General features: G+C 45.5%; 3 protein-coding genes and 3 non-coding genes across 13 annotated transcripts in view; 2 read left to right on the top strand and 4 right to left on the bottom strand.

The window, feature by feature from the left end:
* The window catches only part of eya4 (EYA transcriptional coactivator and phosphatase 4), a 35,833-nt gene extending 16,870 nt beyond the window's left edge, over positions 1-18,963 (top strand). Inside the window, exons 4-21 of one of the 8 annotated variants that reach the window (XM_018730413.1) lie at positions 1,381-1,430; positions 3,316-3,437; positions 4,432-4,500; positions 4,999-5,073; positions 6,717-6,783; positions 7,082-7,224; positions 7,409-7,552; positions 7,992-8,074; positions 8,577-8,757; positions 10,176-10,309; positions 10,791-10,874; positions 13,389-13,478; positions 14,286-14,344; positions 14,611-14,771; positions 15,674-15,788; positions 16,028-16,149; positions 17,112-17,212; positions 18,327-18,963. In XM_018730413.1, the coding sequence (XP_018585929.1) occupies positions 1,381-1,430; positions 3,316-3,437; positions 4,432-4,500; positions 4,999-5,073; positions 6,717-6,783; positions 7,082-7,224; positions 7,409-7,552; positions 7,992-8,074; positions 8,577-8,757; positions 10,176-10,309; positions 10,791-10,874; positions 13,389-13,478; positions 14,286-14,344; positions 14,611-14,771; positions 15,674-15,788; positions 16,028-16,149; positions 17,112-17,212; positions 18,327-18,407 (1,881 nt within the window). In that variant the 3' untranslated portion in view covers positions 18,408-18,963. The other 7 variants (XM_018730414.1, XM_018730411.1, XM_018730412.1 and 4 more) reach the window with 7 other exon arrangements.
* Positions 18,964-19,581: 618 nt separating this feature from the next.
* Positions 19,582-21,500, bottom strand: rps12 (ribosomal protein S12). Its single transcript, XM_018729863.1, has 6 exons — positions 21,447-21,500; positions 21,277-21,323; positions 20,692-20,808; positions 20,324-20,426; positions 19,958-20,059; positions 19,582-19,676 (listed from the first exon to the last, which is right to left on the bottom strand). The coding sequence occupies exons 2-6, from the start codon at positions 21,288-21,290 to the stop codon at positions 19,614-19,616; spliced, it is 399 nt and encodes a 132-aa protein (XP_018585379.1). The 5' UTR covers positions 21,291-21,323; positions 21,447-21,500; the 3' UTR covers positions 19,582-19,613.
* LOC114912391 (small nucleolar RNA SNORD100) lies at positions 20,132-20,218 on the bottom strand. Its single transcript, XR_003798248.1, has one exon. It is a non-coding gene; the product is annotated as a small nucleolar RNA SNORD100 (small nucleolar RNA).
* On the bottom strand, positions 20,510-20,591 carry LOC114912393 (small nucleolar RNA SNORD100). Its single transcript, XR_003798249.1, has one exon. It is a non-coding gene; the product is annotated as a small nucleolar RNA SNORD100 (small nucleolar RNA).
* Positions 20,928-21,006, bottom strand: LOC114912389 (small nucleolar RNA SNORD101). The gene has a single exon (XR_003798246.1). It is a non-coding gene; the product is annotated as a small nucleolar RNA SNORD101 (small nucleolar RNA).
* A 1,634-nt stretch (positions 21,501-23,134) lies between the features above and the next one.
* On the top strand, positions 23,135-25,188 carry LOC108920185 (SH3 domain-binding glutamic acid-rich-like protein 3). The gene is made up of 3 exons (XM_018728760.2): positions 23,135-23,255; positions 23,353-23,520; positions 25,076-25,188. Exons 1-3 carry the CDS (start codon positions 23,211-23,213, stop codon positions 25,139-25,141), a joined length of 279 nt encoding a protein of 92 aa, XP_018584276.1. The 5' UTR covers positions 23,135-23,210; the 3' UTR covers positions 25,142-25,188.
* The last annotated feature ends 95 nt before the right edge of the window (positions 25,189-25,283 follow it).

The raw sequence follows: 25,283 nt of genomic DNA, 5'->3' as shown, positions 1-25,283 counted from the left end.
GTTCTCATTCTTTCCTTACTGGACCTCTGTAATCCAGCATGGTTTTCCAGCTGTCTGTGGTCTGAGGAGGGATGTTGCAGTGGGAACACAGACATTCAAGAGCTGCTGCTAAAATAGTTGGACTGTGGCCTCACCTTGCTTGGGAGCTGAGCTGATCCTACACCACACTGGAGTGGGACAAGGAAAGGAACCCAAACTGTGCTGGAGTGGAACAGAAAGTTAATGTGGGAGCAGCAGAGCTGATTTTCCTGTGTTCTGCTCCTTCTGGGCTACCATTAATAACATGTGGTGAGAATGAGGAGAAGGCCGAAGATTCACAAAGGTTTATACATTAAGTTTCCAAAGTGTGCCTCAGATGCAGACAGAACAAGGACTCTGAAGAATGAGACCACCTGTGTTTGAATTTTGTGAATTTTTGATCAGGTCCCTACTACCACATCCCACCGTGATGTCACCGAATTGTTGAAGGTGACCCAGAGGTGACCTGCTAGTCATGAGGTTGGTCTTAAATTATTGATGAAAATGAATATCTTCAGTTTTGTTGGCAGAAAAGTGTTTAAAACTCCTCCAAGGTCCTCCTCCTTCACTGTTGTTAATTCTCTACCAACTCAACATTTTCACTTCGGAATGAAATCACTCTTGTTTTACAACCAGAAAGTCTTTTTATAACAAACAACGCTTTCCGTGAATCTGGAACTGTTTAAAAGCAGCTGGAGATGAACGGGAGGAAAAAAAAAACACTTTTGATTGCTTACTTTCTGTTGCTCTAAGCACGGCAGGCACTTCAAAAAGCTGCTCATCAAAATTACAAGGATGACTTCAGAGGTCATCGTTGGCAGGACCGCAGCAGCAGACCGCTGTTCTGTGGACAGCTGGAAGTCTGGCACAGCAGAGGACCTCAGAGTCCCCAGTAAAGCTCTCTGGATCTGACCCAATGGGAGGTTTTGACCTGAAAAGTTCTAACCTTTACAGCTTACAGGAAATGGAACAAGCTGAGGTTCCTATCTTGACTAAATTATCTAAAACCCCTTTTAAAGTGTATTTAAATCCCAACAGGATTAGATGTATAAACTAGTTAATTTGTAAGTTCTGCAGGATTGATTGCCTCATCTTCATGGTCAAGTAAGGTGAGACTGCTACTGTCCACATTGTGTTCTCTTCCTGCCTAATTCCTGGTCACCCTCTGAGTTTTGTTTGTGCTGGGTTTACATCATTTTTTGTTATTTGTGACATGTCTGAATGCAGTTTGCTGTTCTGTTACCTCTAGTTACAGGTCTGAGTACTTGTGGTGCTCAGGATTAGACTGGGTGCCAGGCAGAAAGAATGAGCAAAACTCAGTTTGTAGGAGGAAGTAACATCTGATATCCTCTTTTGTCACAGGTGAAAAAAACGCAGAGTGATTTGCATGTTTCAGAGTCCTCTGACAGCAGGTAAGCACCTTTAGCCACACGTTTACATGTACATTATATGAGGAACACACAGGTGGACTATGTTTTAAAGAAGAGAGGCAGAGAGAGCAGTCATGGAACCAGTGCGGTGGCTCTCATTTTAAATGCTGAAAAAACACATGACAGCCTCAGCAAGCACATTTGACATCATTCTGTTTTCAGTTTAAATTTAAAATCTTTAGAATTAGTGCTGTTGGGAAGTCATAGTTGGTTTCAATGCACACATCATTTCAACTTTTATTTTTATACATGATGATACCTCACAAATGGCCTCCCTCCACCCAGGACCTCTGGGTTTTTCTTTGTATTTGAATCAAACTGCCCACAGAGCCAGTGAAAACACCCGCATGAAACAGTGAAGCTGTGTGTGTGAGCATGGCTGTGGCCTGCAGGCATATCCAGTGACACGCCACACAAAAATGTAATATCCTGGGGCATTTCCCCTTGGGAAGCGTTCATGGCAGCAGTGTTGTCTTTTCTCCGCCTCTGCCTTCCCAAAGCCCCATTTGTGTTCATCAGTCTGAGCTGAAAGTGGCTGGAACTCACCTGTGAAGATGTTATCAGCTCTCCTTCTACTGTCAATGGCTGTCACTCAGCACTGGCTGTTTTGTGTGTGGCCAGCAAAGGCCAGTCCTTTGATGAGACAAGCTGTCCATCTCAGACCTTCTGAAGCACAGCAGACCCCCACAGCCCCCAAGCCTTGGTAGCACCCTTCACACCTCTGTGAGGATTAAGCATCTACCAAGCACACTACTGCTCCACATACATCTCTGTGTCAGTCTGCTAGCATATCTTTGTGTGTGTGTTTGCTTTCTGTTCACATAGAGGTGCAGAGCACAAACATGAAGCAAAGATCATGTCTTTTAATCTCTGCCTTTCTGTGTGCCATCTGTCCCGGGCCATTCTACTTGTTTACATTTTTTCGTTTAGCAGACGCTTTTCTCTAAAACAGCTTCCAGCGAACTCCATGTAGTGTGACCAGCCCATACCTTATTCATCAAGGTGACTTACAATGCTAGTGCTGTACACTACTTACAATGGGTCATTCTTCCATACATCAGTGAAACACGCTCTCTCACTCTCACACTATGGGTGAACCCACACAGGCATGGGGCAGCATGGTGGCACAGCGAGTAGCGCTGCTGTCTGGTGTGAAAGGATGTGAGAGGCTGCTGTCTGGTGTTCGATCCCCGCTCAGTCTGTGTATAGTTTGCATGTTTTCCCCATGTCTGCGTGGGTTTCCTCCGGGTGCTCCGGTTTCCTCCCACAGTCCAAAGACATGCTTTTCAGGTTCACCCGTAGTGTGTGAGTGACAGCGTGTATTCCACTGATGTATGGATGAGTGACCCATTGTAAGTAGTGTATCTAGCAGTATAAGTCGCCTTGGTGAATAATGTGTGTGGGCTGGTAACACTACATAGAGTTCGTTGGAAGTCGGTTTGGAGAAAAGCATCTGCTAAGTAAATAAATGTAATGGGGAGAACGTGCAAACTCCACACAGACTGAGTGGGAATCGAACCCACATCTTTTCACACCACCCAGGCACTGTAAGACAGCAGTGCTATTCGCTGTGCCACCATGCCAACCTGGTCGTTATGCCTCTATTCATGTTAAAAAAAAAAAAAAAAAAAAAAAAATTAGACACTCACTCCTCTATCCATATTTTGTGCTACATTTTGCAGCTTATGATGTGAAATGTCCGGAATCCTGACGTGCTAGCTGGAAAGGAATTTTTCTTGGAACACCACAGTTTATTTTTTGAGAAGGTGATACGGGCTGTGGGTGTGAAAATACTGTAGTTGAGTTTGGAAGTGCTGCTCTTGCAGGATGTGCCCCCACGGTGTTGTTCTCTCTGCTCTCCATCCAGGCCTATGGAAATGCAGGACTTGGCCAGTCCTCATAGCCAAGTCACTGGCTCTGAGTCCTCAGGCTCCAAACTCGACAAGACCAACTTGAGTGAGGCACCCATCACATCTAATGGCACTGGAGGTAAGTGACTTTTCTCAGTACCACCAGGATTTCTCAACTTTTCAGGACCAGCAGGTTGTTGGTTTTGGGCTAGTCATATTTTCACAAAAGCCATATGGAAACAATGTCCATGCCAAGCTGGATACTCTTTTTATTCAAAAAAAAAAAAAAAAATTACACATGGTTTTTGTCTATATGCCACCACCAAAAGGTCCTTCTGTTGTGTATTCTTCTAGAACAATGAAATGCTGCTTATGGTGAGCTGTTTCTATTTAGATGATGAACAAGAGCTCTGCCCTCGTTTAGCACATCTCTAAGACCACTTTAAATATTCTCCTGTTGTTTTTGTCATTAAAATTGTCCACCCCTTTTTTTACAACACTTTCTTTAAAAATTTTGGGCAGTGTACTTTTATTAAAACAGCCCTTTGTAACAAATGAGCTTTAAAAAGCATAGCTGTAATATCCATTAATGTCCTGAGTGGGGGAAAAACAAATGATTTTAACAGAAAGTTCAGGCTGATGTGGTATGAACTTCACAAGCTTCACACTCTACATTCTTCACATGATGCATCACCAGCACTGTACTCATCGCTTGTCACATTGCTCCTTACTGGAGGTGACTGGTTTTCACCAGGCTCGCTCTCAGCCGGCGCTGGTAGGTCCTGGTGAAGACAGTATCATGGTGGCCATGTAGGTAAAATGTGTTGAAACCAATGTTTTGGCATCTGTGTGGGCAGAGCCTGTTGAAGAGAGCATGGCAACAAGACAGTAATCATCTCTGGTGATATATTGTGCCCATTATATAAGCTTCCATTCCTCATCAAACAAAACAATTTTTTTTAGTCCCCTTCTGTTCATCTTCCCATGCATCTTCCTTGTTTATTCCACTGAACATATCAGTAGGTGTGTTTATTTTGGAAATTGTCAGGTTACGTGTTGACACTGCGGTTCTTCTTATGTCAGCTGAACCCCCTCATGCAGCTGCTGTTCAGTGACTGTTCCTTCACCCCCAGGAGAGAGCATGACAATTCTCAACACTGCGGACTGGCTGCTGTCCTGTAGCACCTCATCTTCTACGCCCAGTACGCACCCCAGAGTGTGCTGTGTGTCTGTTTTTTGTGTTTACAGACCCCATAGTGTGAGCTGTGTGTTTGTATTCCTGAGTACAGATCTTGTAGTGTGCTGTGTGTGTTTAGACACGCTAACATGCATGTCTGTCTGCGTTTTGGTTTGCTGTGGTCATCTAGCTGTGTATGTCCTGGGATGAGGACAGAGAGAAATTAGTGGTACATGTCACCGCTATGATTATAGTGTCCATGCAGAAGACCTCTTTGAACTCCTAAACAGTGGGCAGCATCTGTGTGGTGGTAATCTGTAGACTGGGACTCAGGACCTGCGTGTTGTGTCACAATGGTTCCTCCTGATTCGATACACAAATACCATATGGCACAAAGATTTACATACAGAAAGATGAGAATTTCTAGTACGGCAATTGGCTAAATGGGTGCCTCTTTGACATTTAACTGTCGCTCATGCCCAGGGGAGACATCACATTGTCCTCTTGTCCCTTCACATTGCAGTAAAGACAGAGCCCCTGAATAGCGAGCCTGCCAGTACCTCGGTGGACACCGCGCTGGATACCTACGCCAGCTCAGGTGAGGTCAGGCATGCAGGAGCTCTTTGGGGGACATGGAACCTTCAAGTCTATTGTGACACTAAAGCTCAGAGTCTTGGGCCAAGCAAGCAAATGCAGCGTTTGCTGTTGGGATGCAGCACTCAGCATACAGCTGTGAGAGCAACTCCCCTCTTCCTGGTGCGGTTTGCCGGACTGCAGTGCATGTGGACGCTTCACCGCAGACACTCGCTTCTCATATTTGACTGACCTTTGGCCTCTTGGTGGTGGGGCCTAACTGAAGGGGTGTAATGAGTGTGTAAAGAGTGTGAGTCAAATGAGACCAGCAGTGCAGAATTGGGCTGGTTGGAGGAGCAGGCAGGGAGGGTTACTGGAGAAGTCTGGTGGGCGGACCCTTGGCAGCGCAATGCCAAGCACTGCGGGGTTCGTTATGCAGAGGCCCAGCAGAGTGTGTGCGCAAATCACTCTCTCTCTCTCTCTCTCTCTATCTCTCTCTCTCTCTCACACACACACACATGCACACGCATTATTCTTGTGTTTCAGTATGTTGTGAATTTATATAAGTAGCTGCAGTTTGTATAAAAGCTCTGTAATGCTCTGGTCAATGTCATTCATTTTTCTTAACAATTTCAGTGTGACTGGATATCTGCTTTTAATCTTTAAGATCTGGCATCTAACTGAAGTTCGGTTGATTGCTGTGAGCCGTGGGAGTGTTTTTGTTTGCATTTGTGTGTGCCTCTGCATGGTGCATTGCAAGCTCCTGGCTTTGAGGCAGGGTTGATATAGATGTTGACATGTTTTCCAAGTGGGCCATCTGCTGCTGGGTCGCCGGCTGTAGGAGGCTCATGAAACCATTCAGATCTGAACAGCAACCATGCAGCTGTACCTGCTGTGGCAGCACAGCGTCTGCTTTGGCGTTTCTCTCAATGTTTGTGTGCCAAGTTGTCAGGGTAGAAAGTCCGTCTGTGCTTTCATCAGTGTGGGACTTGTACTCACCATCTTCCAGGTACAGTTGTGTTTTCTGGGGACCAAAATTTAAGGTTCATGTATAAAGAGTGTGTGGGGCTCCGTCAGACTGGAAGATGCTGGTTGTTGAAGGCACTGCCCCCTGCAGGGAGCAGGAAGTCATTGCAGCACAGTCTACTTTCAGCAGACAAAGTTGAGGCAGGACGGTGTTCCCACTAACTGGTTTATATGTCCAATGACATTTTACTCTTGGGAGCCCAGAAAGGAAAACAGTTGGTTTTTAATGGGATAATGAAAAACGGAGGTTTATCAGGCTTTGAAGAGGAAGTGTGATTGATCCCTGCAGCTCTTTATTCTGTCAAACAGCCAATGAGTCGCAGATGGCCTAAAACACGGGGTGAAATGTGGGGCTGTTTGATTTGATCTGTTCGACGGGACCAGGATGGCTCCATCCACCATTGTAGATGTCAGTAACATTGTGGCTGTTTGATGATGGCAATTGGCATTAAGGAAAATTTATGTCCACTTTGCACAGAATCCATGTACAGAATTTATATTTGCTGGATACCTCTTACCGTAGTGCAATTTAGGCACATTGTCATCATTAAGAGTGTCTGTGCTGAAATGTTTTATTCTCTGTCTGTGGAGAAGGACATGTGAGCTCTGGTGCTTCTCTGACTGAAGGTTGTCTTTCTACAGTGATCACAAGCAGCGGCTACAGTCCAAGATCCACACAGCAGTACTCACCCCCTCTCTACCCTTCCAAGTGAGTGCCGGTGGGCCCTGTACAGGAAGTAGTTACCTCTCACTTCTTGTTCTGAGTTTTTCCACTTCATGCTTTATTTGCACCTCTTTGTAATGACTGAAAGACAAATCATCCTGATTTAACAAAACTTGAGAAATACATCATAGTTTGTTTAAAAAAAAAAAAAAAAACCCAGCAGTTCTATACTTTGCCATTTTGCTTCAGACAGACATTTCTACAAGTTTATTTTCAGGGTATAGTAGCTTTGGCACACACACGCACACAGTGTGTGACTGCAGTCTTGCCCCTCTCTTCTCAGGCCGTACCCTCACATTCTGTCTGCACCAGCTGCTCAGTCTGTGCCAGTGTATGCAGGCCAGTCGCAGTTCAGCAGCATGCAGCAGTCCACTGTGTACACAGCCTACTCCCAGACCGGGCAGCCTTATGGACTATCCACTTACGGTGTGTTGCCACAGCTACTGATCCTGCTTCAAGAAAGTTAGAGGTCCTACATGGGGGCATTCAGGGTGGAACTGAGTATGTTCATCCACAAAGATGTTGTACTTTGTTCAGTTTGCAAAGTGATTTGGTATTTAATTGTTTGCATTTCTCAGTGAGGTAATTTGATGTTTTGTTTCTTGAGCAGATCTGGGTGTCATGTTACCAGGAATTAAGACTGAGGGTGGTCTGTCTCAGCCGCAGCCCCCCCTACAGACTGGTCTTACGTATAGCCCTGGGTTCAGCACCCCCCAGCCTGGACAAACCCCCTACTCACCCTATCAGATGCCAGGTCAGTATTCACAATGGTGGCAATATTAATATACACTAGTTCTCTGAGCTGTATTCATACATACACTTGGGTTCATACCTGTATTTACTTGTAACACTGTACATTTTTCTAGTATGAGCTCCCTGGCTCCAGCTAGGGGCTCATGTGGTAACATGGAAATGGATAGTCTGTACACACCTTCTGCCAGACATTAGAGTCCATACTCCTACTGGGACTTTTGCCACAGGTCCACACACACACTTCGATCCACCCACATAAATTATGCATACCAAATGAGTGACACGAGTGACGTTGACTTGTAGAAAAGTCACATGCTGCATGGTTCGTTTCCATTGACGTTTCTCAGAAAGTGCAGCTCTTGTAAATTGTGTGTCATAGTTGTTCTAATGAGTAAATGACCCAGGTGAGTTCCTGTGCCTTTCTCCCCGCTCTGTTGCAGCCTCCGGTTTCACACCGTCCTCAGGCCTCTATGCCAGTAACAACTCTGTGTCTAACACTGCAAACTTCAGCAGCTCTCAGCAGGTACTCTTGCTCTTTGTCACGTCTCTCAGGGTACTCCAGGTCTTTTCACCCGTGTACTCTGTCCTCAAGGGTTTATGACAGACTTTGTGTCAGTACTCTAGAATATGGCAGTTGAAGTGAAGGCATAACCTTCTTGATGTTAACTGCAACCCAAGATGCCCCAAAGGAGATGTATACACAGAAACCTTTTATTGGTCCAGCTGATCTTCCTCTTAATGGCCCAGGAATAGCTTTATTGGCTAGCCATAAAAACAGCCCATGACAGACCCTTCAGGTGAAACCAGCATGGAAACAGTGTGTTGTACCTAGTAAAAATATTGGAAGGAATAATAAAGTGGGTCTGATGAGACCAAGGATGCTTGAGTCCTTCCCAGAATGGTGCTCTTGGGAAAGAGTCTGTTATCTTGTTGACTGTAAGCTGGTTGATCCGTTGTGCCTTTCTCATCATGATGGCTTCTCACCTGTTGTTCCTGACTCTAAACGGCAGTTGCTGTTTCTCCAGGACTATCCATCTTACACGGCTTTCGGCCAAAACCAGTACGCCCAGTACTATTCAGCTTCCACCTATGGAGCCTACGTGACCTCCAGCCCCGCCCTGGATAGCACAAGCTCTGCCTCCTCCACCTACCAGCTGCAGGACTCAGTACCTACCCTTGCAGGGCAGGCAGCAGAGCTCCACCAGGGTGAGTCCTGCTCGCTGAGCCCAACGGATTCGGTCTTATAGGCACATGGTCACATTCGCATTCCACATCCTTCAGGACCAAATTGATAGTTTTTGTTTCGATCCAAAAGAAGGGCCCCACTCTGTGGGCCCAGTGCTCTAAAGGAAATCATTTGTTTAAGAACGTCTTGTTCGCGTTTGTATTCTTTTGTGTGACTAATAAATTTCTGCTGGTGTGCAGTGGCCTCCAACACTTCACATACTTGCCAGCCTCCCAACTCAGAGCTCAGGCTGCGGTTTTCCCTTCATCCTTTATTTAGCCTGTTCAGATTCTTGTAAAAATGCTGTGTGACAATATGAACAGAAAAGTGACCTGTAATCTGTTTCCAGTTTTTCTTTTTACATAATTGTAAGGATTTTCTATTTTTAAAACCTCAACTGAAGTTTTTTTCTGCTGAATTTTAATGCTTGATCTGAGGAGCAGAGCTACAGACTTCTTTCTCAGTGTCAATACATTTAATGTGTTTGACTACAGAGCAGAGTGAACACTCACTTTTTTTACCCATATTTTTTTCTTTCTCATTCCAATGAGATTTTTACTTTATAACTAAACACACAGTTCAGAATATCTTTCTCTTTTTATCATGGTAGAAAATGTACATGTGAAAAACAACATATGGTCATATTTATTTTGTACAAAATGGAACACCTTTTTGTGAAATCTGAATAAATTAACTGTTTTGTGATTCAGTCCATCCGTGTCAGACTCCATCTCCAAGCTTGATGATTTCAGACAGGAGGTTTTTTTTTTTTTTTATTTAAGGGAACGGAAACAGGTTGGAGTGCAGAGTGCCGTGCTCAGGAACCCAACCCTCTGCCCTCTCCAATATCCTTTATTTATGTTAGAGCTCAGACCTGTGATTGGAGGCATTCTGGGTCTTGTATTAAAGCAGAGAGCAGGAGCTGGAGCCTTTCTGGTTTCTGGACATCGACATTCTTGTTTTTTTGCTGTTGTTCTTGGGGGAACTCCAAGCCTGTGATTGGGGAAGCTTATCATTCTTTTTCAATCTCTAACTCTCTCTCTCTCTCTCTCTCTCACTCACTCACGCACGCACGCACGTTCAATCTCCCACCCCAAACCTCAGCCTTTCACCCTCTCAGACATAATAACATATGAGCTTCCCTCACATCTGGTTCCAGTTACCTGTCTTGGCTGTGCTCTGCTAGGTATGCTGATGGTTCGGAAGCTGTGTGTGGGTGTGCATACATGTGTTTTATATGTCAGTGAAATGCTGCAAGACAGAGGGGAAACTTGCATTTTTTTAACACTTTTAATTTTTTTCTGAATGGAATCTCAGTGATGTCGTGGAGAAAGTGTGTGCGCATGGATGCTTGCTTCTGTGCTTGTGCATTAATTAGTCTCTCCTCTGTCTGCAGCAGATTTTGACACGGTGCAGAGCCCCTCCACCCCGATCAAAGACCTGGATGAGAGAAGCTGCCGAAGTTCTGGGTCCAAGACTCGTGGCCGAGGGAGGAAGAACAATCCATCTCCTCCGCCTGACAGTGACCTGGAGGTAGATACACAGCATTCCCACGAGACCCACTGTATACATTGGCTTTCAGTGTGAAAGATCGTCTCTGGAGGTTTTTTGGGTGAAACTCCTGATCAATAGCTGGACACAATGGTACAGAGGGTAAAGCAGGTGCTTCGCTGCTCTTAAACTACTCAGTAGAGGCTAGTTTGAGTCCAGCACAGGGAATGCAGAATTTGACTGTTCTCACAATTTTTGCAGCTTGTAAACATGAAAACCTTATGAGCAGCTCTTTTCATAGTAATGTTGAAAGACAGTAAGGTACAGTAGTTTACTGTACAATCAGAAAAACTTGCAAATAATAAATTCCCCCATTTGTATTTTGCCTTTGAATAAAGAAATAAAATGGTGGTGATCCAGTAAATAAACACTGAATGTCATGTTAGTAACACTTAAGGGTCAGAAGAGGAGGTGACCCTATTGGACAAGCATAATGAGCTGTCCTTGTTCTTCCACTCTGCAGCGTGTGTTTGTGTGGGACCTGGATGAGACAATCATTGTGTTCCATTCCCTCCTCACTGGCTCATACGCACAGAAGTACGGTAAGGTAAGGACTCTCACCTGTGGCAAAACCCACCTGAGCGGCAAGAAGACATACTTGTAGGACAAAAAGACCAATCTGTAGGAGCATGGAAATTGGACATGTGTAGCAGCACACCAAGGCCATGTCCACATCCAAAGAGAAGACACTCTAAAACCAAACGTCATCACAGGCAGAAAGGGACCAGTTTACCTGCCAAAGTCCGTCATATTTCATTCTGACTGCTGGCGCTTGTCAGCCATGAGTGATGAAACTGTGTGTGAATGATACTCACCCTCCTACAAAGCCAAACAGCAGTCAGCATTGCAGTGATCCTTCTCTAATGACAACGTCTACTCCGCCAAGAGAGTAAAAGTGAATAAGGAGGTGTTCCAAATGGTGCAGAGGGTGGGAGAAGCACACGGACAGCTGGCGAAGGGTTTCAAGCTGCTGATGCTCTGAGCAAGATTCTGTGGCAAACCAGTAGCAGCTGGGTTATAGGGAACCTTGGTGGAATCGGACAGTTTCCTGTCAGATCTAATGAAACCTGGGACTTTGGTTTAGACTGCTTCTGTGTGACAGGCTGGTTTAGTCTAAAAATGTTCTTACATTTACATTTATTCCTGTAGCAGACCCTTTCCTCCAAAGCAACGTGTATCTGAGAACAGTACAAAAAGCACTTTAGATCAACAGAGGGAGAAATTTGGATGCAGACACTCATTTGTCACATACTCTTGTCCTCCACCATACCATTGCATATGTGGAAAGTTCTGTTTTTAGGGTGATGGGTTCTAAACGCAGTAAGATTCTGTGCAACAAGAGTGACAGATTAGCAGACCCTTCCTCTCCAAAATGAACCATTTAAATCCAGCAGCAGAGATGACTGGGAAATGTAGGATATAGGAAATTACCAATTGAAATATTAGATGTTGCATTCAGTCATAATGTAGGAATTTTTGGAAATGTCAAGTGAAATTACGAATTTCTCTGGCAACAAATTACTTAGTGCTGTGAGAAGGAGTTGGACTCCCTGGACCCGCCGTCACGTCGTCATATCTCAATTTTTGCTTTTCGGCTGATATAACGAGCATCCCAGATCTGTGTGTGTGTGTGTGTGTGTGTGTGAGAGGGTGTGAGAGAGAGGCCTGAACTTCTGCGCTGACTGTTCATTGTTGCATCTTCTGGTTTTCATCTATCAGAAGTACTGGCCACATTAATAGATCTTTCACATTTGTGTAATCTGAGTTATTTATTTTTTTTTTTTCCCCCCCGATGCTTTGTTCAGTTCATAAATTTGTGTGCGGGTCACTGACCAGAAATGGAGGATGAGTAACATTTTCATCCCCATTACCGAATGTAAACAAATTACACCTTAGATGCTTCATATTTTGATTGAGAAAGAAGACTGTGTGTTGTGTGAGTGGTGCTGTTAAACATCAGCTCGGTAGAAGAGGGGAAGGAGAGGAGACACTTGAACTGGATTCAGTTTTCACACCTTAGCATGTTCCTCTCATTCTGCCTTCAAGAAAGACTGTGACAGCTGTTTCTATTCAGAGCCTGGTGCAGCACCCCATCTATTTCTGTGGTCTCTGCGGTCACCACCGCCAGCAACTTAATTGTATTTCGTGTTGCACCTCTAATTATTTCAACCTTAAAAGTGAATGATGCAGAAAAGTCTCCCACAGAACACCAAAACAGCACATCTGGTTTACACTTAAATATAACATAAATATTTAATGGAATATTAATTAGTACTAAACATATTGCTATGGTGTTTAATTCCTGTCTTAATGAATCTCTACCAGTATGGCATGTGAGCTCACAGTTTGTTACTGTGGTATTATGTAGAATAAGACTATTAGAGCTACACCCTCTTATCAGCGTGCAAATGGTCTTTTTATGTCCTGTGCCCAACTGGAGAAACTGCTGGCTGCCCTGTCCAGTGGGATCTGTAACCCATGACATAGCAGGGGGCTCCAGAGGGGAAGTGTGATCCTGAGGGGGCATTGCTCTCACCATGAATGAAGCGGAGGGACTCTGGGCCAGGCTGCAGTGAGTCTATTCTGGACTGCTGACTGTGACTGCGGATCACGAGGTTTGGCATTTCACCCATGCCAACCGCTTACGGGTGATGGTTTTTTGCAGCTAATCTCCAGTTGGCCTGGTAGGTTTTGTGCTTCACTGAACTCTGCCGATGGGTGAGACAAGTGTAGCCTCTGTCATCGTGGACTGCGGTTCCGCAACTCATTATAGGACGATGACTGCACTTACTGTACAACCAATTACAGAGGAAGCTTCATTAAGTGGTTCTGGGTTGCCAGACTGATTGAAATTCTTGCTGCTCAGAGAAATTTTGATAAATTTAGTTGACATTTTTCATATTATTTGTCTGAACTTAGCTAAAATTAAAACATGTACCTTGCCTAGACAAAACATAAACAGCTGTTTACAAGGAACTGTGTAAACAAGGCTTGGATGGGTGCTGTGGACATGTCAGCTGGAAGGAGCTTATAAATATTTCTTTTACCTCTGTTCATTCAGGACCCTCCGATGGCCGTGACCCTGGGTTTGCGCATGGAGGAGATGATCTTCAACCTGGCTGATACCCATCTCTTCTTCAATGATCTCGAGGTGAATAAATCCAGCAGCTACTTCCCTTTTTTACTCCTGTGGTCAATATGCAGCCTATGGCCATACCCTCCATGTTGCTTGTTTCAGTTTTGCTACACCCACTGTTTTCTTTGTCTGCAAAATTCATTATAAGCTGTCAATGTGTAGCTCTCCAAAGAAAAATGTAAATACCTGGAGTGCCCTAAAAACATTGTACTTTTTTACCCATCAAGTTTTGAACTGGAATGAGCATTAATTGATGCATTAACCTACTGTTTGCATTCCTCTGGAACAACACCTGAATGAAAGAATCCTTTCTCCCTTTCTCTCTCTCTCTCTCTCTCTCTCTCTCTCTCTCTCTGAGGAAGTTATTCAAAAGAGAATTATTCTTTGCCATGGTGTTCATAAGAAATGAGTTTGCCTGTTAATAATACTGAGAGGCTCTATTCTGCATGCACTGTCTTTCAGCTGCTGCTATTGTTGTAGCCACGTGGTGAAGCTCCTCTCACTGTTAGGAATCAAATGAGCTGATGAAGCATCATTTGTTTACCCAGCACACGTCTCTAGCACAGGGAGTGGGGGTGAATGGTGTGGTGGGGGTGGGCGAGAGCCCCAGCTGGATACACTTGGGCTGGTCCCGCACACTAATTCAGTGTGAGTCTGCTGCCCCTGTGTGGTTCAGATGTGATTTACTGGAAGTCACCTTCTGGCTGTAGAACTCAGCTGATCCCTGATTGTCTGGGGTCTCTCCCTCCCCCCCAACTCGCACACACCACACACACGGTTTGTTGTGAAGGACTCGTACTCACCAGGAGCTCTGCTTCGCAGGAGTGTGACCAGGTTCACATTGATGATGTGTCATCTGATGACAATGGCCAGGACTTGAGGTAAGAAGTTGCTACACCCGGTGCCTGTTTGGAACATGTGACCTGCTCTCATGTGCTGAGCTGTATGTTTACAGAAAGTACTGCTTTAAAAGGAGTGGAAAAAGTTATTTTAGGTATAATGTACATTTGGGCATTGATAATGAACTAAAAATGTAAGACATTGCCCTTATTTTATAATATGAAATGTTATTGTATATAAAGAGGGATATAGACAATGTCAGTCTAACAGCATTAAAATAAAACATCATTATTATTATTATTGACAGTACTTACAGTTTTGCAACTGATGGCTTCCATGCAGCTGCAACCAGCGCTAACCTCTGCCTAGCGACGGGCGTCAGAGGTGGGGTGGATTGGATGCGGAAGTTGGCATTTCGCTACCGAAGAGTAAAAGAGTTGTATAGCACGTACAAAAACAATGTCGGGGGTAAGCTTTCGTGTGCCTACATCTGTAAAGTGCTAAGCGTTAGTTAGTTAGTAAGCACAGAAATGGCATTACAGGTAACAGCTAACCATAATAAGCAAATGCAGAAAATGTTCCTGAATTCTTGGGTAAAAGTTTTTTTTTTTTTTTTTTTTTTTCCCCCCCCCCTCTCTTATTTACAGTGTGTTTAGTGGAGTGCAGTGTGAGAGTTCAGTCCTGTAGAAAGAAAGCAAACACCATAGCAGGTTTCACCGCACTGCCAGGTTCAACACCTCACGCACAGCAGTATTAGGCAATTCTGGAACTGTTTTATTTTTATTCATCGTCTCACTACTGTCATTGACGCTCTCATTTGTTAACTGAATAAATGTAAAGGAACAGTCATCTGACATTTCTCAAACTATTTACAACATCAAGCTACGTACAGTTACTTACCCATTTATAGAGTTGGCTAATTGTTACTGGAACAGTTCTAATGTACCTGGATCAAAGGTACTACAGCAGGAAATTAGATCTGAACCTGCAACCTCCGACTCCAAAGGTACTTCTAACCAGCATACTAATGGCTGAACACTCTGTTCAATTGTGACACATTGGAAGAAGAGTAAGGAGTAGAGAGCTCTTTCACCGCATTCACTGTGTTCTGTCTTTTGTCAGAAGTGTAATAAAAGGTTGTATTTGAGGTCCAGAGGAACATTGCTTCTCTGTTCTATCAGCACAGCACTGACAAGGTATTCTGTGATACAGGGGGTCTGATGCCCCTTACCTGCAGTCCATAGGGTACACTGTACCTTCTACCCGCTCCATGATTGGGTGAGGGGTTTTTATGGTCGGTGGGCAAAGACGTGTTTCAGTGGAGTGGTCCACGTGGACTCCCTCTCATTAGCCTTGTTTGTCATCTGAAGGCTTGCTCGGACCCGCCAAGCGGGAGGCGTGGCTGCAACTCCGGGCAGAGGTAGAAGCCCTCACCGACTCTTGGCTCACCAGTGCCCTCAAGTCCCTCTCCATCATTAGCTCCAGGTACTGCCATCCCCCTCCCCACCCAGCAGCACACCTGAGCTCACTTAGGCTGGGAAATGGGTGGCAGAGTTCAAGGTAGCCTGTGGGAGGAGCTTATTTTGGTGATCCTCTGCTTCAAGAAAGACTGTTTTCTGATACAGAACTGGGAAGACTATGAATGTGTGGGAAAGCACAGTAAGTCCAGGTTTACTGTCAGCATCAGATGTGATGGCAGTGTTGTCCTTCCTGTTTTCTTCCAGGAGTAACTGTGTCAACGTTCTGGTCACTACAACACAGCTCATACCAGCACTTGCTAAAGTGCTTCTACACAGCCTGGGCTCTGTCTTCCCCATTGAGAACATATACAGCGCCACCAAAATAGGTACGGAGCCAAAGAGCACTTCCCTCCATCCTTATCCGCACCCTCATTCCTGCATTGTCAAGATCTGTGCCTTTAACTACTGTGGGTTAAATCAGAAACAAACCACTTCCCTGTGGCTGTACTGTGGGCGGAGCCTGGCTTCCTCATCAAATGGCTCATCGTTTAGTGAAACGAGCGAGGACATGTGGCAGTGCTGTGGTCAAACAGCTGGAACCTAAAGGTGGTCCTGCTGTTGTACCCTTGAGCAGAGCTACATATAAATTCATTGACAAATTTCCATCTACATGAATGAATACATGGGGGAAAAGGTTGAACTGTTAAATGTTCAAATGTAATGATCACTGTTAATACTGCAAAAGTAGCTGAAGAGTGAGTTACTGGGGGTACGTCAGCAGTCTGTCATGAGTACATTAAACAAGTGTTCCTTGTCAGAATTCAAATTTAATGTGATTTTTTTTTTTTTTCTTTTTGAGATTCTCCATAACCAATCATGCTAACCGTGCATTGCACAGGCACCGAGCAGAAGGAAATTAACATTCATACCTGTGTCTCTCAGTTGGAGGCGTAACCGCTGTCATCTCACACTTGACACAGTGGTTAAAGATCAGTGTGTTTTGGGTTCACTGTCTAACAGTAGAAGGCAGAGGATCACAGTGCTGTGAAACCCAGACCACGTTTCCCTCTCTTTTAGTGGAGGAGGAGGAGCCAGGAGAGCTGCGTGCGTGCGTGCGTGCGTGTTCACTGCTCTCATCCCGTTTGAGGAAGCCAGCCTCCCCCCCAGGGGCCCTGTAAACGAAGGTTAAGCACTGCATTGTTTTCCAGGGAAAGAGAGCTGTTTTGAGCGTATAGTGTCCAGGTTTGGCGCTAACGTTACATATGTTGTCATTGGCGACGGTCGGGACGAGGAGCATGCGGCCACCCAGGTAAAGACCCTTCTGAACTTCTCCTTGTTTATCTTCCAGGGAAAGAGAGTTGCTTTGAGCGCATTATGCAGAGGTTTGGCAGGAAAGTAGTATATGTTGTAATTGGGGATGGTGTGGAAGAGGAGCAGGCAGCCAAAAAGGTAATGGCTCTGGAGGCGGCGGGGGTGTGTCTGCGCCAGTAGCCTTGTCTCACGTGTGCCCATGGTGTGATTTCCACCAATACAGACCAAGGGCCAGATTGAGCAGGGGATCCATCCATATACGTATCCTACCTGACACAACATCCAACACACACGCTCCCTACGCAAACTACAGAAGAGCTTCTTGAAGATTTTCACTGTGCATTTTCCATCCAGATATCTGGATCCTCTGTTAGATCACCACCTTGATTTTAAGAGCTGGAAGGTTAGCAAAGTCACTGTGTGCGCACGGACGCACACTAAAGAGCACTGAGCTCAGCGTCAGCACATCAAACACACACCGTATGCACAGCAGGGTAGTGTCGCTTCAGCCTCTCGGTGCAGTCTTCCAGAGACTCGCTGCAATCTGGCCCGTTGTGTCTCTATTGCAAAACTCACTCAGACTCCTCAGGGCTCTCGCCTTCCACGAGTGACGTGAGAACCTCTTCTCGTTGCACCACCTTCTGGCCTCAGCTGTCATCAAACACACTCACACTCGTGTGCACACAGCCCACATGTGCTGCAAAAGGACCAACACAAGGTGACTGAATGGAGACGTGTTTCTCTTCAGGGGATCTGGACCTAAAGTGTGGTCTTCAGCAACAGCTCTTTAATCTCAATTAGAGAAATTAATTTGAAAAAATCTGTCAGTGTGCTTATATCACCATGTGTTGATTCTGAATTCAAATCTTGAGGAACAAAATGTTAAGTTATATGAGGAGACTGAACCAGCAGCTCTAAGCTTCAGGTCTGTTCTGTGTGTTGCAGCAATATTAAATGTATGTAACATCCTACAGCAGAGAGATATTTGCTCCATCTGCCAGCTTCCTGTCCAATCATGCAGCACTCGCCTGGCGATGTTAAAACGATTGTAGATGGGCTCCTTCCAGTTTGACGTTTCATTTTGGGTGGAGGCACCTTTGGTTCTTCTGTTTGCATGCTCTGGTGTGCGGCGCCTTCTGCAAAGGGGCACACGGCTGGGACACCTGCCTTGCATGACAGAGGAGATGTGTGCGTGAAGGTCCGTCCAGATGTTTCTGCTGCCGAACATAACTGCTGCTTTTCCTTGCCGCAGCACAACATGCCGTTCTGGAGGATATCCAGTCATTCGGACCTCCTGGCACTGCACCAAGCACTGGAACTAGAGTACCTGTAACTGCACCACGAAGCTGGATGTCCTTTTCTATTTATAACTGTACACTGCGGCGACTCTTGTGATCCAAACCTCCAGCCTTTAAGAACTCTCTAAAGACACAGACTCTGCTTGCAAGCAGGAAACTGGGCCCCTGCAACGGAGTCCTGCTTGAGGTCTTCACAAGGTCCGAGTTTCTCGAGAAGACTGGGGTGATGGACACTGCTGCCTATATACGAACATCCCTTCGTGGCCTGGAGAGGCTGCAGCAAGCACTTCCAACCTGAACTCCACCACCCCCAACATCTCCATGTGACATGACACTTGTTCTCAACCAAGCTTAGACTGTACCTCCCCCCACCCTCTGCAAAACTAGCAATAGCTCTGCACTATGAATAAAAATCAAATCTAGATTGATCCTTTGTGTAAATTATTTTAGGCACTAGTTTAATGTGGAAATGTAAGTTTGAGAAATAAAGCTTAAACTTGTCTTTTATAAGTTTCTGGGATGAGGATGTGCAGATGGATTTGGTGTGCCTTTAGAAGTGTTTGTGTGTTCCTTTGTCATTGTTTTTAGAAACTGCAGATTAAAAAAAAAAAAAAAAACCACTTTGGTTAATTTTTGGAGGTGACAATCCCTTGCAAGCTTTGAGTTCCCTAGGTGAATAGGGCTTCTTACTAATTGTCTCTAGATTTCATAGGTGGCACAGCATCAACAAGGTCTTGTGCTGCCTTACAGTTGCTATGTTAAGCTCACCGCCTACTGAGCTGTGGGCAGAGCAGGGGGGACACAATGTCCACAAAAAGAACAAAGGTAGATGTATTGTACATCACATCCAATGTCCAGGGCAACTTGATACTTTCCTCAAATTTCCAATTACAGTAGGTGATATGCAGTAGGGCAACATCACCTCCAAGACCTTCCTGAACAGGAGTGACCATGCAAAGTCAAACTGCAGTGACCTTCCCCCCAGATGCTTCTTAGGAGGTACAGAAGACCTCACCCAGTCAGTTTTCATACCTGGTACCACTAACTACACTAACACTATTCACAAATAGCTTTGTCCTGGCAATTTGTCAGCTATGACACATGGATGAAGACAAAACATCTTCCCTCCGAGGAAAATTAAAGGTTAGGTCAGTTCATATTACACAAACACACCTGTTTAGCAAATTTAAACCTAAATAAAACCAAAAATTTTCAAACAATTCCAAGCTTTTATTCACATCTTATTTCTTTGACTTGAAGTACTCCTCAATGACATCCTTGGCCTGCGACTCCTTGCCGTAGTCCTACGGAGAGCACAGCGATTAGTGGAGTCACACAGGCTGGTGGAGCAGCAGCAGAGTAACAAAGTCACACTCATGAAAAGACACCACAGAAGCTTCTACAGAAACAAGTCATCAGCCCTATACTTTGTTGCCATTTTAGGGACCTCAAAGAGGACAGAGCACCCTCTTGAGGCTCGTACACAGGCACATAGTCTCAGCCAGGGAAAGCAAACAGGAGCGTGGCACTGAGCGCAGTCCCTGCCTTTATCTGGCATCGTGACCATCCGTTTACTCTGTCTTACCTTGATAACGACACAGCTGCAGCCAACCACCTTGCGGGGCTTGCCTTCCCGGTCAATCTTGCAGAGGCCCACCCACTCGCCCAGTTTTTTGTTGTCATCAACCTGCGGGAAAGAGCTAGTCATGAATACAATGTCAAAGGGGAGGGGGGTTACTGCTCCCAGTTCTCACAGGGGGCTGTATCTCAGAGAATATTGGGTAACGATGGCAGATCTCCTCACAGCTCTCAGTAGAGGGAGCCAAGTTCTCATCACAGCTACAGCATTTGAACAACCAGTGCTCACACTGGACTTCGAACATCCCCGAGCTCCTCGCTGGGCAGCAAAACCAACCCTGGACCTGCAGCAACGAGGCCAGGTGGCCCTTACCTTGATGAGGTTGATCTGGTGCTCAGCACACAGGGCTTCCACTAGCTTCACGTACATGGGCTCGTCGCAGTTGGCGGCAAGAACGCAGAGATGGGCCTGACGCCTACAAGCAGAGAGCGGCGATCATGCTAGGAGCTCGCACTTCAGACATCAGCGTGACATGTTTCCCCACAGAGGCCTCAGCACAGATCTCAGATATTATTGGGTAACGATGGCAGATCTCCTCACAAGTCTCAGCAGAGGGAGCCAAAATATCATCCCAGATACTGCAATGGGGGGGGGGGAGTCGGTCTCGAAGAAGTCTGTCTGCCGTCACACCTAGGGCCGTGCTGCCCGCGGCCGGCCGTCACAGAGCAGAGGAAACGTACTTGTCCAGCGCCTTGGCGGCTTCACGGATCCCGCGGGCCAAGCCGTCGTGGATGAGTGCGGTCTTCAGCACTTCTGGGAGAGCGGTGTTCACATCCATCACACCTCCGGCTGCGATGCTTCGGGACGGGAGGGGAAAAAGAGGCAGGGAAACAAGATGAGCACCAAGACGGTGGGAAAGCGGCCAGGACCAGGCGCGGGAGGATCATGATCAGGACCCCCACGTGCTCCAGTCTCGGCGTGTCAGATGGTGGTTCTCACTCATGATTTAGAGTGAAGGGGTATCCGACTAAAGAGAAAAATCATCATTTCCACGCCGACTTTGGTGGCTCTTTAAGTCACTGACAGTAACAATGTTACATACACGTCACGTGTCATAAGAACTTTCAGCAGCGCGAAACGACACCGCAAAACACTGACTAATTCAATTGCCAAGGCTGCCCCATTACCAACGCTACACTTCCGAACTTTGTCTACTAAAGTTTCGCAGCACCTCCAGACTTTCGTTTTAAAAAAAAAGAAAATCTACACTAATTCGCTGAAGTGCACCGAGACATATTAAACGTTAACTCAAACGACTCACTTACCCTTCCTCGGCCATTGTGGTTTATCGATGGATGCTGGAGCTTAATTTCTAAAATACAAACACACGTGACATGTTTCATTAACGTTGTTGGTGGCAATTTCATTTCGGTATTCTTAAACATTCGGATGGTTAGTATTTTTTTTCGATTCCATATACGACGGGGAAACTCACCCGATCCTCTCTCTGAGGGCACGAAAAGAGGACGTCATTCAGGCGACGCAAAAAATTTAAACCAGAAAGGACCCCGCTGAGAAATGACGATGAGGTGTCTACCCCAATGCCTGTAGAAGCCGTTGACAGTTGAGGATATTTTGGTGACGCAGGCGATATAATTAAAAAAACACATAATTGGAAGGTGCTCACATAATCAGTTTTAACAGAGTTTAATTTTTTCTGTTAAAGACATTCTGGCAATGCAGCGGAGTTCAAGGACCTCAGCATGAGCTTACATCGAGGTGACCATATCAATGCCTGCGGAATCAGTTTAAAGTACAGTAATCCTTTTTTTTCCAAATATTGCTCCCATTGTAGAATTTATTATATGCAGGCATTTGCTATCACAACAATATTAGAGGGATTCGCCCTTTCGGGCCACGCGAAAACTAGTAGTGGAGCTTTTCACTATTGATTCTTTCAGTTGTAATGGCTGTATTTTTACACGAGATGGCGGTATTTCAAATCTACACGTTTAACAACCTGCACTTTTCGCACCGCTTATAAAGATGCAGTGAATCAACTTTTCAACACAGATTAAATAATAATTTTCTTACTGGCTGCCCCTCACTGGTATTTTATAGGTCCTTGAGTCTATATACTGCAGCGAGAGAGATGAGGAGGGACTTCAGTTATGTGAACGCGTCTAGATATAATTGTGTAGCTAAAAGGATTGTGCCAATAAAACAGCTCTGGTATTAAACATACAAGGTTAATAACTAACTTTATTTCTAGCACCTTTAAAAGCAGCCTCACCGTGCTTCACTGTGAAAAACACAGCTATGTTACAATAATAAAACAGCATAAATGTATTTCTAATATGAATCAACTAAAATGAATGAATGAATGATAGTAAGCATCCACAAAAGACCAAAAAATATTAATAAAATAATAGTGAAATAACTGATTATATAGAAAGGGAAAGTAGAGAATACATGTGTCTGTAAAATCAGTTCTAAACATGTCGGTCTTAAGCCTGGATTTAAAGTGCTGAGCAAATTGGAGAATCCCTGATATTTTGGGGGACAGAATCCGACAGTTCAGGGTCATTGCAGAAGAAGCCATACAGTGGGATTGAAGGACCTGCAAGAGGACAAAGTCAAGTGTATGAAGACTGCAAGGGCCAGAGAGGTTCCAAAGCCATGTAAAACTATTAGGATTTTGAAGCTGACTTGAACCCTTGACGATGTCGTTAGGACACGATGAAATAAAACACACACACACGTCATCTGAACCGCTTGTCCCATACGGGGTCGCGGGGAGCCGGAGCCTAACCCGGCAACACAGGGCGTAAGGCCGGAGGGAGAGGGGACACACCCAGGACGGGACGCCAGTCCGTCGCAAGGCACCCCAAGCGGGACTTGAACCCCAGACCCACCAGAGAGCAGGACCCGGTCCAACCCTGAAATAAACCAGTCGGTGAGAAATAATTTCATCTGATTTCAACGATGAGGTAAGCTCCTGAACAAAAGTGTTCATTTCTCAGCATTGTCTGTGCGCAGAGGTGTGAAGGTTCACGTCCAGCATCTGCAAACTTCCATCTTAGTCCCGGCGCTTCTGTAGGGGGCAGAGCCGGTTCTGACATGAGTCACCTGCTGAAGTGGGTGAGGCCAACAGGTGGGCAAGGCCCAGGGGCGTGACCTACAGGGGAGCCTAACCAGAAGCTGATCCGCTGCTCTTACAAGAGCAGTGCCGTTCCAGGGAGAAGTGCCGGACGCCGTCATGTCGATAATCATCTACTATTCCAGCGTCAGTGGCTCTCGAGATGTGAGTATCTGGGTAACGCCGCACGATTGCTCGAGCACATCTGACAGTCCAGTGTTTCTTCTGCTTCCAAAACATTCATTCATTTGCTTTTTTTCAGCTCAAACAGCAGCAGAGTGCGATCTTTCAGTATCTGGACAGCAAGAAGATAAAGTATGAAGCCGTGGACATCTCCGCGAGCAACAGCGCCAAGGAGGACATGCGGCGAAAAACGGGCAACCCCAGCGCGCTGCCGCCGCAGGTGTTCAACAAGGGCGTCTACTGCGGCGTAAGTGCAGGTTCCCCGTCCTGCTCCGGGACGCGCGTCCCTCGGCGTGGCCTGATCAGGGGTCCCGGGTGCAAAGAGCCCCCCGTACCCTGGGGAAAGCGATCTCGTTTCCGGTTCTGAAACGTGCATGCAGAGCGATAGGTGGAGAGGCGGAGAAGACCGGTTGATCTTATCGAGTTTGTTCTGGAAGTTTACGGCTGCGGGTCACATGGGTTCGCGACACTCCCAGGTGCTTTCTGCAAACACGTGTTGTGTCACGTCTGGGTTTGCCCGGCTCGTCCCCGAGCTCCACGGGCTCAGCTAATCCGACCGCAGTCAGCAGCGTTAACGCCTGGACTGACACGGCGGGGTTTCGCTCGCTGCTGTTGGTCCACACCCCTGTTGGCTTTTCGCAAAGGACACATCCCATTATTTTATAACACACTGGCAGGAAAAAAATCTATATATATGTACTGTATGTAATTGTTTGTCCGTCTAAAACTAGTTGAACAGCTTTGGAGCTGTATTTTTGAAACACAAAAGCTAAGCAAAAAAAAAAAAAAGCCTCACTCCCTGTTTTTCCTTTTGGTGTAAAGTAGATATGAGACAAACTTCTCCATAATTCACTGATTTTTAGTGGTCGCTCAAGTCACTTTTATCCAAAGGATACATTCTACTGACACATACTGCAAACCCACAGTCAACAGTTACAGTTTCTATCAATGTTCTGTGCAAAGAAGTTCTCTGGTATTCTTCTGACATATTCATGTTCTCATACTTACATTTATATTTATTTATTTAGCAGACACTTTTCTCCAAAGCAACTTCCAATGAATTTTATGTAGTGTTATGAGCCCACACACCTTATTCACCAGGGTAATTTACACTGCTAGATACACTACTTACACTGGGTCACTCATCCATACATCAGTGGAACACACACACACACACACACTCTGTCACTCACACACTATGGAGGAACCTGAACAGCATGTCTGGACTGTGGGAGGAAACCAGAGCACCCTAAGACTTACACTGGGTCACTCATCCATACATCAGCAGAACACACTCTCTTCACTCACACACTATGGGTGAACCTAAACAGCATGTCTTTGTAGTGTGGGAGGAAACCCACACAGACACAGGGAGAACATGCAAACTACACAGAGTGGGGATTAAACCCATGTCCTCTTGCACCACCCAGGCACTGTGAGACAGCAGCGCTACTTGCTGTGCTATACTTTCCTGTAATAGTAGAAATTAAAACTAGAAGGTACATTAAAAAAAACACACATGACTGGTGAAAATAAGTAATTTTTTTTTTTTTTTTTTTTAAGTAACAATCAGGCTGTAAAGTGGTATTGATGGTAGAGGGTTAGATACTGAATGGCCTCTTAAACATGACATATAACAAATGTTTTCCATAAAACTCACTTGATCGAATTGTTTCAGGGGGTGAGACTCACAAACTCAATCCCCCCCCCCCCCCCACATGTGATGCGTGTGTGTCCTCCACTGTGCAGTGCGTACAGTGACTGATTCAGTCTCCTGCACCGACTCTTCTCTCTCGTTGCAGGACTATTCGAAGTTCTCTGAAGCTGTGGAGGATGAGAAAGTGGAGGAATTCCTGAAGCTCAAGTGAATACTTGTTAACTGTCGAGCAGCACAGAATTAACTGATAGTGTGTGTGTGTGTGTGTGTGTGTGTGTGTACTACAAGATGTACTACCAAAAACTAAAGTAAAAGGAAATATTCAAGTTGGTGATTGTCCATGTTCACCTGAT

Source organism: Scleropages formosus, chromosome 1 (assembly GCF_900964775.1).
Source record: "Scleropages formosus chromosome 1, fSclFor1.1, whole genome shotgun sequence".
NCBI lineage: Eukaryota > Metazoa > Chordata > Actinopteri > Osteoglossiformes > Osteoglossidae > Scleropages > Scleropages formosus.
The sequence above is the reverse complement of the archived record's forward strand: the minus strand, read 5'-3'. Positions and strand labels throughout refer to the sequence as shown.

Coding starts and splice junctions, on each gene's coding strand:
- rps12 (XM_018729863.1), bottom strand. Junction 20,427..20,691: donor GCCGCCAAGGCGCTGGACAA/GTACGTTTCCTC, acceptor CTCTGCTTGTAG/GCGTCAGGCCCATCTCTGCG. Junction 19,677..19,957: donor GCAGCTGTGTCGTTATCAAG/GTAAGACAGAGT, acceptor TGCTCTCCGTAG/GACTACGGCAAGGAGTCGCA.
- LOC108920185 (XM_018728760.2), top strand. CDS start 23,211: ATGTCGATAATCATCTACTATTCCAGCGTCAGTGGCTCTCGAGAT. Junction 23,256..23,352: donor GCGTCAGTGGCTCTCGAGAT/GTGAGTATCTGG, acceptor GCTTTTTTTCAG/CTCAAACAGCAGCAGAGTGC. Junction 23,521..25,075: donor ACAAGGGCGTCTACTGCGGC/GTAAGTGCAGGT, acceptor CTCTCGTTGCAG/GACTATTCGAAGTTCTCTGA.